General features: G+C 41.9%; 1 protein-coding gene across 1 annotated transcript; it reads right to left on the bottom strand.

Moving 5' to 3' along the window:
- Positions 1-7,450: 7,450 nt before the first annotated feature.
- Positions 7,451-11,551, bottom strand: LOC109907017 (transmembrane protein 26-like). Its single transcript, XM_020504817.1, has 3 exons — positions 11,448-11,551; positions 8,132-8,249; positions 7,451-8,041 (listed from the first exon to the last, which is right to left on the bottom strand). The coding sequence occupies exons 1-3, from the start codon at positions 11,549-11,551 to the stop codon at positions 7,451-7,453; spliced, it is 813 nt and encodes a 270-aa protein (XP_020360406.1).
- Between the last annotated feature and the right edge of the window lie 450 nt (positions 11,552-12,001).

The raw sequence follows: 12,001 nt of genomic DNA, 5'->3' as shown, positions 1-12,001 counted from the left end.
GGCGCCATATTCAAAAGAATAGAAATCTCATAATTAAAATTCCATACATGTATCTTACATCGTTTTTAAGGTAGTCTTGTTGTTAATCCCACCACAGTGTCCGATTTCAAATGGGATTTACGGGGAAAGCAACACAAACGATTATGTTAGGTCACCAACAACTTACTAAAATACACAGCCAATTTTACCAGCCAAAGAGAGAGAGAGAAAAAGCACATACAGAGATTAAATCAATCACTAACTTTTGATAATCTTCATCAGATGACACTCATAGGACTTCATGTTACACAATACATGCATGTTTTGTTTGATAAAGTTAATATTTATATCAGAAAATCTGAGTTTACATTGGCGTATTAGATTCACTAGTTCCAAAAACATCCAGTGATTTTGCATAGCCACATCATTCAACCTCTCCTTAATGCAACCGCTGTGTCAGATTTCAAAAAAACTTTACGGGAAAAAAACGCATGCAATAATCTGAGACGGCGCTCAAAAGTAAAAACACCACAGCCGCAAAGATGGCGTCAACATAAACAAGAAATTACATGATAAATATTCCCTTACCTTTGATCTACATCATCAAAGATAAGTGATATTACCAGTCGAAGAAACATTTCCAACTAAGTACAGAATCAATCATTAGGATGTTTTTAACATATAGCTTAAATAAAGTTCCAACCGGAGTACTCCTTCTTGTCTTCGTGAGCAATGGAACGCAAGTGACTACCACGAGGAATAAACATGATCAGAAAATGGCTGACTGCCAGACACCTGACTGATTCTGCTATCATTCACTCCCACAACATCATAGAAGTCTCATTATAATTTCTATTGATGGTTGACATCTAGTGGAACCTCTAGGTAGTGCAACATCATTCACATCTCAAGGGGATTTCATTGGGGACTCTGGTGAATACATACAAAGCTCAGATTTCTGACTTCCTGTTTTGATTTCAACTCAGGATTTTGCCTGCCAATATGAGTTCTGTTATACTCACAGACATCATTCAAACAGTTTTAGAAACTTGAGAGTATTTTTTTATCCAATATTAATAATAAAATGCATATATTAGAAACTGAGAGTGAGGAGCAGGCCGTTTACTTTAGGCACCTTATTCATCCAAGCTACTCAATACTGCCCCCCAGCCATAAAAAGTTAAACCAAGATTGAACTCTTTGGCCTGAATGCCAAGCATCACATCTTGAGGAAACTTGGCACCATCCCTATGGTGAAGTATGGTGGTGACAGTATCATGCTGTGGGGGTGTTTTTCAGCGCCAAGGACTGGGAGACTAGTCAGAATCGAGGGAAAGATGAACGGAGCAAAGTACAGAGAGGTCATTGATTAAAACCTGCTCCAGAGCGCTCAGTACCTCAGACTGGGGTGAAGGTTCACCTTCAAACAGGACAATGACCCTTAGCACACAGCCAAGACAACGCAGGAGTGGTTTCGGGACAAGTCTCTGAATGTCCTTAAGTGGCCCATCCAGAGCCCGGACTTGAACCTGATCAAACATTTCTGGAGAGAACTGAAAATAGCTGTGCAGCGATGCTCCCCATCCAAACTGGCAGAGCTTGAGAGGATCTGCAGAGAAGAATGAGAGAAACTTCCCAAATATAGGTGTGCCAAGCCTGCAGCATCATACCCAAGAAGACGTGAGGCTGTAATTGCTGCCAAAGGTGCTTCAACAAAGTACTGAGTAAAGGGTCTGAATACTTATTTTAATGTGATTTTTCAGTTTGCAAAATTTTCTAAAAACAGATTTGCATTGTCAATATGGGGTATTGTGTGTCGATTGATGAGGGAAAAAAACAATTTAACAATTTTAGAATAAGATTGTAAAGTAATGACATGTGGAACAAGTCAAGGGGTTTGATTACTTTCCTAATGCACTGCATGGAGACTATTTAGTGCCACAAATAGTGGGTTAAATACATGTGGGGGAAAATGTTAATGTTCCATGAGCCTTCTTTTATCTCTCAGATATAGCACTGACACTTCAGAACAAACTAACTTTAGATTTTTGGGGGGACTATCTGTTATTCAATGCGTTTGTATAGGCTAATAGCAGTATGACCAAAATAATTTTTCATCAAATTATTTATTTATTTAAAGTGCAGAGAACGGTAGCTACAGGTTGTTACAACAGATAATGTGATTTAACCAAAGATTTTTGGTATCCATTACTGGGAGTTCCAGGATAAGTATTGTTTGGTGTAGCACAGAGAATTTTCAGCCAACCTTAGCTTGGCGATGCTGTCTTTGTCCTCAATTCATAGAACAGGAGTCTTAAAATGTTAATGTCCAGTTGCAGGGGTCATTTCGAAAATGCTCTCAATCAATGAGAGAAGACTTGAAATAGACAAGATGGTGGCGTACACATTGTTTGATTACTTCATGCAGCAAAAAAGGTCTTTATTTTAATAACTGAGCATTTTCTAAATTCAAACTGACCCTCTGCAACTGGAGACAGACAGGTTATGAGACTCCTGTTTCTTCTAAAATTATGTGCTACACCAAACAGTACCTGTAACTCCCAGTTATGCATACCAAAAACCTTTGCTTAAATCACATTATCTGGTGTAACAATCTCTAGCTAAGAGAACTGGCAATCAGCAGATGGGAGAGATGGTCATGATGAAATTACCATTACAAAGAAGCATACAGTAAGTTCAGGGAACACTTGTACAGCTGTGGGAGGAGTGTTGTCATGATCAAACTGCCATTCAGCTCCTCTTGAGTCATCTTCTGCTTGACATCCAGCATAACGTCCAACCCATAGAGAGGGATACAGTTCACAGGATACAGTTCTGCTACAATGACACACGCAAGGAAAGGAATTGTGTTTCTCTCCAAGAAGCCACTCAAGGAAGAAGCCCAGGCAGCATACTGAAATTACACTCCATTGCACAGTTTGAATGACAGTTGAACTGTGCCAGCATAACAACATTAGGGTAGACCAGTTGAACATGCATATATGTGCAGAGGCCCAGAGATAAAATTTAGAACAATATCTAGCCTATTAGAAAGGCATATGGCTTAACTCTCATCCTTTTCAGTGACCAGACCATACAGATATATCTAGGTAGGTAGGCAGACAGTATCTAGCTACAGCCATGTCTAATAGGCATGTGTAGGCAAATATTTTTATAGTAAAACCAGTTTATACATTTTTTGAGATTTCCAACAGTTCAGTTGTTGTTTCTCCTCACTGTTAGCTAGTACACTTAGTGAGCTACCTTGCTGGATAACCAGTAGTTGTTATTTACATCTGTTTGGAGTCCTTTTACAATTGAGATACAATAGATCTCAAATTGTAAACCTATTTTTAGTCATAGATTTGGCAATCTGTAGTTGTTTAGCTAATTTAGGATTGCTAGACTACATAACTACCTAACTAGCTATCTAAGTTAGCAAACAGAAAAATTATTACATTTCCCCCCTATAACTTTAGCCAGCATGTTGTTAGCCAGCAATACACAATGTGGGTTTCAGTAGATTTACTAAAGTTAGTTAGCTAGCTAGGTGTCTTGCAGGAAAAATTACTTACTTGGCTAGCCACCATATTTGTCATTTGCCCTCTTGGGGCTGGCATCAGGTATAGCTGAGCTATATAAATCCAACTCTTTGTTTTGAATCTTCTTTGCTATATTCCGGTTGAAACATGTATAGTGGAATGTCACCATGTAGCAACAAAAAAAAATGCTCCATCGTCAGATTCGTGTTAATGAGAGGAATCACTTGATGCAATTGTGGTCTGGTCAGTTCTTTCAGTTTTGTCCAAAGGATTGTGTTGTTAGTGTCTGCCTCTCTTTCAAAAAAGCCTGCATTGAGGAAGGGATGGGGCCACAGCACAAAGCACCTCCCTACACGAGTTGTGGTCTTTCAGAGACTGGAAAAAATGTGTCAGCTCCTATATTTAGCAACGAATCCTCTGAAAGGCGTCCAATGGCTCTATCGAACAAGGACAACCATAGCTACACTCACAAACACGTACAGTATATTGCCATCAGTATCACCATAGAGCCTTCGTGAAATGCCACAAAGCAGGACTACATTTATTTTCAGATCCCAACGCCATAGGGTGTATCATTTAGCACGCAAAGCCCAGACCGGCCTTCCTGCTGGACAATTATTATTAATTTAATTCATTATTTTTGATGCAATAAAGAAAGTTCAACAAAAAATGTTTTTCTGTCGAATGGATAAAAATATTGATCATTAGAAAATGTCTCCTACATCTGCCGATTCCATTGCACATGTTGCAATAAATCTGGGTCAATGGAAACCTGCCTACTCTTAGACTGCTAGCTAGTTAACCATGTTAACAATGTAATCATTTAAGATTCAAAAAATACTCCAACGCGTGTCTGCATTTCAGGAATCACAGGTGGAAAGTATGCCTGGGGCACGGCAAATGTAAACATTTCATTTTTGAAGAAAACCCTGTTTTCGCCATAGCCCTCATTGGCCTTCATGCAATTTAAACACGAGCTTATCTGAGGTGTCGGACTCAACGACGGTTGCTTTCTAATGGAGCGCTGCGATTGTTTGCCCAAAATTCTGGGTCAGTTAAGGTGGGCAGAAAAGTCCAAAAGTGGGCACAAGACGAGGTCTTACAAGATTGGGGTTGATAAACAGCATGCTGGAGGATAAACTTACATGCTCAATCGAAATGGAGCTAATTATCCTGCCAACTCGTGTGGATGCTACTGCAGTATGCCAGCAGACAGAAATTTCTCAAGTTCATTTCAAGTTTTCCATCGTTCTCTCCTCCCCTTTGAACATGGAGATGGCATGTTGTCATTAGCCTCCGGTTTATAAAGGATTTCCAACTGATTATTATACACAAAGTTGCATGTTTGGTCCTTCATGATTCTTTGAGATGAGAGAGGAAATCGTGGCAAGTGATTAAAGCTCTCGGTTTCCCTAACATTCACCTGTTTTGTTTGAGGGAGTGTGTGTGCGTGCATAGGCGAATGTACTTGTGTGCATGTGCATGCGTGTGTGTCTCTCTCGCTCAGTCTGTGGTTGTTCATGTGAAGAAGTTGTTGAGAAGTGGAGAGTTGATTTCATTTTACCATGCATGCGGGCTTGCAGTTGACTCTTCTCTTCCTCTCTCTCTCTCTCTCTCTCTCTCTCTCTCTAGCTCTATCTAAGGCAGCCCGTGGTTTAACAAGCAGCGATCAGCTGACAATCCCATCTGCCCACGTGCCAACACAATCTTGTTAGTGTGCGGCTAATCTGAGGAAGAAATGGACTCTTAGGCAAGCAGATCTTTCATCATGCAATTGTCTGCCATGATCACGCTCTTTCTTATACATATCCATATAGGTGTGTTAAAAAAGGCACTTAGACTTAAAGAAGCCACATTGTACATTAGCTTGTGTCACTTGATTCCTTTGAGGGTCTAGAGAGAGTGGGCTGATATTTTGGTCAATCTGTATCTGACATTTAAGTGAATGCTGCATTTGGGCAGACATGACATCTCTGTACATTTCGTCATAAATGTTTATCTCTCAAGTGAAAGTCGGTCCTCCATGGATAATTGAAACCAATGTGTCACAACAAAAACACAAATAATTTTCTGATTTAACTAGACAAGCCAGTTAAGAAAAAATTCTTATTTACAATGGCGGCCTATCCCAGCCAAACTCGGACGATGCTGGGCCATTTGTGCGCCACCCTATGGGACTCCCAATCACGGCCAGATGTGATACAGCCTGGATTCGAACCCGGGACTGTAGTGAGATGCAGTGCCTTAAACCGCTATGCCACTTGGGAGAATACAGCTCTTTAACTGTTCCTCTAGAGAGGCTCTCTAGTTTCCATTCCAGAAATATGTCACTCTCTCGTTCTCTCGGTCTCTGTTTGCTTCTCTCTCTCTGTTTGCTTCTCTCCTTTTCTGTCTGTCTTTCACTTCCTCTCTCTCGTTATCTCCTTCCCTCGCTCTCTCTTCTGTCCCCTCTCTCGTTCTCCCCCTTCTCTCTCTCTCTCTCTCTCTCTCTCTCTCTCTGATGTAATGGTCTCTGACTTGTCACACACATTTTAACAGATTAAAGATGCATTATTAAATATTTTCATACCATGCATCTTTTTTTCCTCTCTCCACCAATTCAGGCAGCTTACTGGAAGAAAAACACTGCCTTCTAGTGCTCTCCTCTCCTATACTCTGGGTGGTGGAGCGAAGCTATTTGGTGGCTAACAGACACAGAGGACTGTAATAAGAGTGAATTGAACTCAAATCCCTAATCGGGAACACCTGCTGCTCATCACCTGCCAATGTTTTAAAGCGGGTGAGACAGCACTTTAAGATTTGAAGATGACAGGTCTGTAAGGGCTCTATCTGGACACCAATTTAAACCTTCAAGTTATATAAAGGGTCACTGTCAATATAAGCAGTTAGGCGTTTGACAATCATTCTATGTAAAGGCTTGCTTCTTTTAGAATGGTGTTTCTAGGAGCACAGCACAAGCTTTAAACACATTTGAGTATATGTTTAAATCTGATAAACAGACGAGTCGTGGTTTGTTTGACTTGGTAACACTGCCATCTCATGGTATAAAGAGAAAGGAACGTTCAAAAATGTATTTCTCAATGTGTAATGCTTGAAAGCATTTTCTGGAAACGTTGATTTTAAAAAACAAATAGTTCTCTCACAACATTTACCACCACCACCATCATCATCATCCAAACCAAAAAATGGCACACTAACCTATGATACCTATGTCTCAATGTCTAATGTAACAAAATTATAACATTTCTAATTTAGATATAAAAAGTGACATAGTTCCAAAGGACACATACAAACAAAGTCACAATACCTAAGTAATACACAACATTTTATACAATATAAAGACAGTCACAGAGATATTCACAAGTGTGACTTGGGTCCTAGTGAACTTGGTGAACATTGTATGGCAGGTGATAGTGTTCATGGAAATTGCAGCTCTCTCCCTCTCTTGTCTTTATCTTTATCATGGGAATTACATAATATTGTGTGATCAAATCTTCAGGGACTCCCCTTGCTCAGTGGTATACTCTACTCCTTGGCATTGAACCTCCTCCAAAGACCAGAGTCTCTTCATGGTACACTTCTGAACTGGAGATTATAGAGTTGGCAGATCTGTTCAACTTGACTCCTGGTGTGTGAAGGAGATTCCCCCTAAGGGTTGAGTCATGCCTCACAGCATCGTATATGCTCTCCACACCTAGCAACCTCTCTGATTTGATTCCCTCTCTCCCTCCACCTTTGTCAGGCAGCTCTGTTCTCCTTTCCTCCCTATCCCTCCCCCCTCCACCTCTACCTCTGTCAGGCAGCTTTGTCCTTCGCTCACCTGTCCTTCTCCCTCCCTCCCACACCACAACCTCCTCCTGGGCTTGTTGGCACCAGGGCATTGAACACGTCTCCAGCTACCCTAGTGATGTCTCCTCCTGCTGCTCACACTACACCACAAAGATCCTGTAGACCTCCAGCAAGACGACAAGGATGTTCTTGCAGGTGAAGAAGATCATCAACTGGTTGAGCACATTCTTCCTGATCATGAGGTAGAGGCGGTAGACAAGGAACGGCCCATCCTGGTGCCCCACAGTCAACAGCAAGCGCCACACTTCCCTGGAACAGCATAGCCCTGGATAGCAGGATGAGGGAGTTCCAGGCATGCCCTCCACCACAGCCATGCTTACCCCCTGAAAGAGACTCCACTGGGACGAGCCAGGCTGGGACGAGCTAGGATTGGGCTGGGCCTTGGTGGGGCAGGTCTGGGTGAGGACCAGTGGGAAATGCATGAGGGCCCAGGAGAACAGGGCCAGTCCTACGTCGATGACAGCTCGGTTGGTCTTGACATCTGGCTCTGTGAAGGTGTCAAAGATGTCCAGGATGTCAGCGCCCAGGCCCATGTAGGCCATGAGGAGCTGGGAGAGCTGGTCTCGGGCCATGTCTCCTTTGGGCGTGAGCCAGCGACCCAGAACCAGCACGATGAGCATGGTCTGCTTCAGGGCAGCCGCGCAGTTTTCTGGGCCCAGCTGCAAGATGTCCTGCGTCAGTCAACACACAATGAGATTAGATGATACTTTAATGTCTACTTTCCAAGAAAGTTGCTGTGCGTTTTGTGGTGTAACACCTACCGCTGAGATGGGGATGTGAGCCAGCAGCTCTTCTAGCTCAAGGCTAGAGGAGATGTTGACCGGGAGCTTGTACTGCAGCAGGCTGAGCTCCAGGAACCAAATTGAGGGGATTACGGCACTGAGGTAGAGGAAACCATGGGGGAGAACCTAAAAGCAAAGCAGCGAGGAGGGGATAGGGAGAGTTATTTTTAGCAACACACTTAGTTTTTGGGCAGTCAGTATAAGAAGTAATGCTTCCACAAGTGTCCCATTTCAGACAGCCAATTATTCTCATCATGTATGCAAATCCCACTTGACAGCGCAAAGCCTTCTCCATGAGGAGAGAACTTCAAAGTTAGAGGGAGAGAGGGACCTGGAGTAAGCTTCCGTCTCAGCATGCCCCTCCGCACATAGGATGCAATATGATGGCTGGCTGATTCAGCATCGTTTGGATGGATGGAGAAATTATTCCACCATTGTGTTTCAGTCAGCAATGACATCATTTTTGTGTCATCTCTTTGAAGAGTGTGAAATAAAGCTTGTTAATTCAGTTCAGGGCCTGAGCCAGGCCATGCAGTAGACAATGGTGAGAAAAGGAGTATGAAGGTAAAATAACTGGACGTCTACACACACACATATGTAAAGAGTGGCTTTTCATGGAGAATGTCAGTGCTTCCAGCAAGCAAGAGATTGACAGAGTGTTTTTTGAAGGACAAAGAAACTTTTTTTTTTGATAAAGAGTGAGAGATATTTTGGATGCATACACAGCCTCTGGCAGGAACTCATAAAAGAGTTCCACCAGTTCAGTGGTGAGTTCAGAGATGATTTATCCCCATACAAAAAGGTTTATGTTTAGGTTTATTAACTACAATCCTATACCACCCCTGTAAAACCAAAAACACAGGCAGAGCAGAGTAGACTGCGAAGACAGCTAGGCCAACGGGTGAATTGCTAATGTCTTTCTATCTAACATTTCCATTTATCGCAACATGAACAGGAGAGGAAAAAAACATTTTCCTCACATCAAATTAATGAGTTCATTTGTGTGGTTAATCATTATTACAATTGCTCTGTAACCCCGGGGCTGTTTGATTGTTTTTCATTAGGTTTTCCACTCGGGCTATGACTCCGAGACAGAACTAGATCATGAAGATGGTGCAAAAATGGAGGTGCCGCTGTATGTCTTACGTTGTAGTGTGTTTCTGTGTGTCTCTCTCTGTGTGTGTGTGTGTGTGTGTGTGTGTGTGTGTGTGTGTGTGTGTGTGTGTGTGTGTGTGTGTGTGTGTGTGTGTGGAATGTGAAAATGAAGACCTGTATATCAAGGTCATGCAAAATAATGGAACATATTGCTGCTAAATTAGTTGAGAATGTGAGTGTAAATACAAATTGGAAATAAGTGCAGTAAAAGTGGATGATGTTAGACAAGTTACTGCCTTGTGGAGTGTAGATGGAGTTGTGGACTGTATACAGTGCAAAGGAGGAAGCACTGGCATATGTGTTTATTCGGTAACAATTTACTTGACACCAAGCGTCAACACATTATTACACAGTCATAACCATGTCATAATGTCATAACAGCTGATATAACTTGTCATACCCTATTATAATATAGTCAGAACACTATCATTGCACATATATTTAGACCTGCATTATTTTATGGCTGCTTATGACACCTACATAAGAGTGTAAAAACCCACAAAACCTACCATGGTAGTTATTTTATGGCTGGTTATGACACCTACAGAAGAGTGTCAAAACCTACACAAGGCAAACAATTCCATTACACCATAGCCTGTGGGTTTATTTATTTGCCATGTTAAATTATCATTGTAATTGTGCACACATTGATGTCAGACATGCACCTACCCCAATGGTCTGTCGCTGCTGTCTGGGATGAATGTAGAAGCAGATTTCAGGAGCAGGACAAGACACCATGTATGTAATAGACCTATCTGCCGTATATGCTTATGATGGTCATAATGCTTCTTGACAGTGTCATAAAGTGTCATTTCTTAGTCCAAGTGACACAGGATGGTCATAATGCTTCTTGACAGTGTCATAAAGTGTAATTTCTTAGTCCAAGTGACACAGGATGGTCATAATGCTTCTTGACAGTGTCATAAAGTGTATTTTTTTAGTCCAAGTAAAGTGACGCAGGATGGTCGATTATGGCAGCCGGGGCAGCAGATAGCCTAGTGGTTAGAACGTTGGGCGTTGGGCAAGTAACCAGTAACTGAAAGCTCCCCGAGCTTACAAGGTAAACATCTGTCGTTCTGCCCCTGAGCAAGGCAATTAACCCACTGTTCCCTGGATGCTGAAACCGTGGATGTCGATTATGGCAGCGCCCCGCACCTCTCTGATTCAGATGGGTTGGATTAAATGCAGAAGACAAATTTCAATTGAATGCATTCAGTTGTACAACTAGCTAGGTATCCCCCTTTCCTTAATGCTTATTGACAGTGTCATAAAGTGTATATTCTACAACTTATTTAAAATATGATGAAAAAAACATGACTGTGAAGAATTCATTACAACAACAAAGGATTTAAGATACAAACTTTCAAAGGAAACATCTTGGCAGGGAAAAAACTAATTATGTGGGTTTCATAACCAGCCATAAAATAACACACGCTGTAAATATATGGGTCATGACAGTGTTATGACCATATTATGACAAGTTAGGACAAGTTATGTCAACTGTTATGATATATTATGACATGGTTATGACCGTGTCATACTGTGTTATGCCACTGGGTGTAAAGTAAAGTGTTAACGTTTATTCTTACAACACAACATTTGTTCCAGAACACGCCCTGACCTTAGTTATCTTTGTTTTCTTTATTATTTTGGTTAGGTCAGGGTGTGACGAGGGTGGTTTGTGTAGTTTTTGTATTGTCTAGGGGTTGTTGTATATCTAGGTGTTTATATGTCTATGGTTGCCTAGATTGGTTCCCAATCAGAGGCAGCTGTTTATCGTTGTCTCTGATTGGGGACCATATTTAGGTAGCCATATTCCTTGGGTATTTCGTGGGTTATTGTCTAAGTGTAGTTGCCTGTCAGGACTCGTGTTATTAGCGTCACGTTCGTTTTGTTGTTTTGTATAGTTTGTTCTGTTTATTCTTCATTAAAAGAAGTATGTATTCTTATCACACTGCGCCTTGGTCTCCTCGTTATGACGAACGTGACACTTTGCCAACAAGTGTAATGCGTTTTTAATGCCGTTATTATAAGACTTAATCGTGTATGATAGGTAATGATCCTGAGTGATCATCATTATTAGTGTGTCATTGCTGTAGAAGACACTGTAAGGCTATATACGTTATATAGACATTGTTACCATTTCCACTCTGCGTTGCGGGTATACTTGATGGTGACTGCCATCTTCACCCCCAACAGAGCCACGCCCATCAGAAGCAGCCGATAGAGGGGCTCCCTTCCCATTTGACGGCGACCACACGCCACACGGTCGCCACGCCATGGACGGCAAACAGGAAATGGCTCAGCAGGGAGTTGATGACATGACACATCCTGCCTGAGAGAGGAGTCCCACAAGCCCCAGTGGAGGAGGAGAATGTATTGTCCGCTAAGACACTGACCTTTGGCCCCTAATGGTTAGGACCAGGATGAAATGAGGTGTCTGATCCCATACCTGCCTCAGTCAAATCCTCAGATTATCGTTGCCATGCCATACATGAATAGTCAGAGGAGTTGGCTAAAACACAAACAAATTGGTCCAGCCAATGAAGGAGGTATGCTGATCCTAAATCTGTCCTATCTGTAGCTGATTGTATCATAGGGGTATCATCATGCTGTGATTACTGTTGACCCCCCCCCCAAAGCCCTCTTTTTACACTGCTGCTACTCTCTGTTTATCATATATGCATAGTCACT

This window comes from Oncorhynchus kisutch, linkage group LG17 (assembly GCF_002021735.2).
Source record: "Oncorhynchus kisutch isolate 150728-3 linkage group LG17, Okis_V2, whole genome shotgun sequence".
In the NCBI taxonomy this organism is placed as follows: Eukaryota; Metazoa; Chordata; class Actinopteri; order Salmoniformes; family Salmonidae; genus Oncorhynchus; species Oncorhynchus kisutch.
Note: the sequence above shows the minus strand (reverse complement) of the source record. Positions and strands in the feature narration are given on the sequence as shown.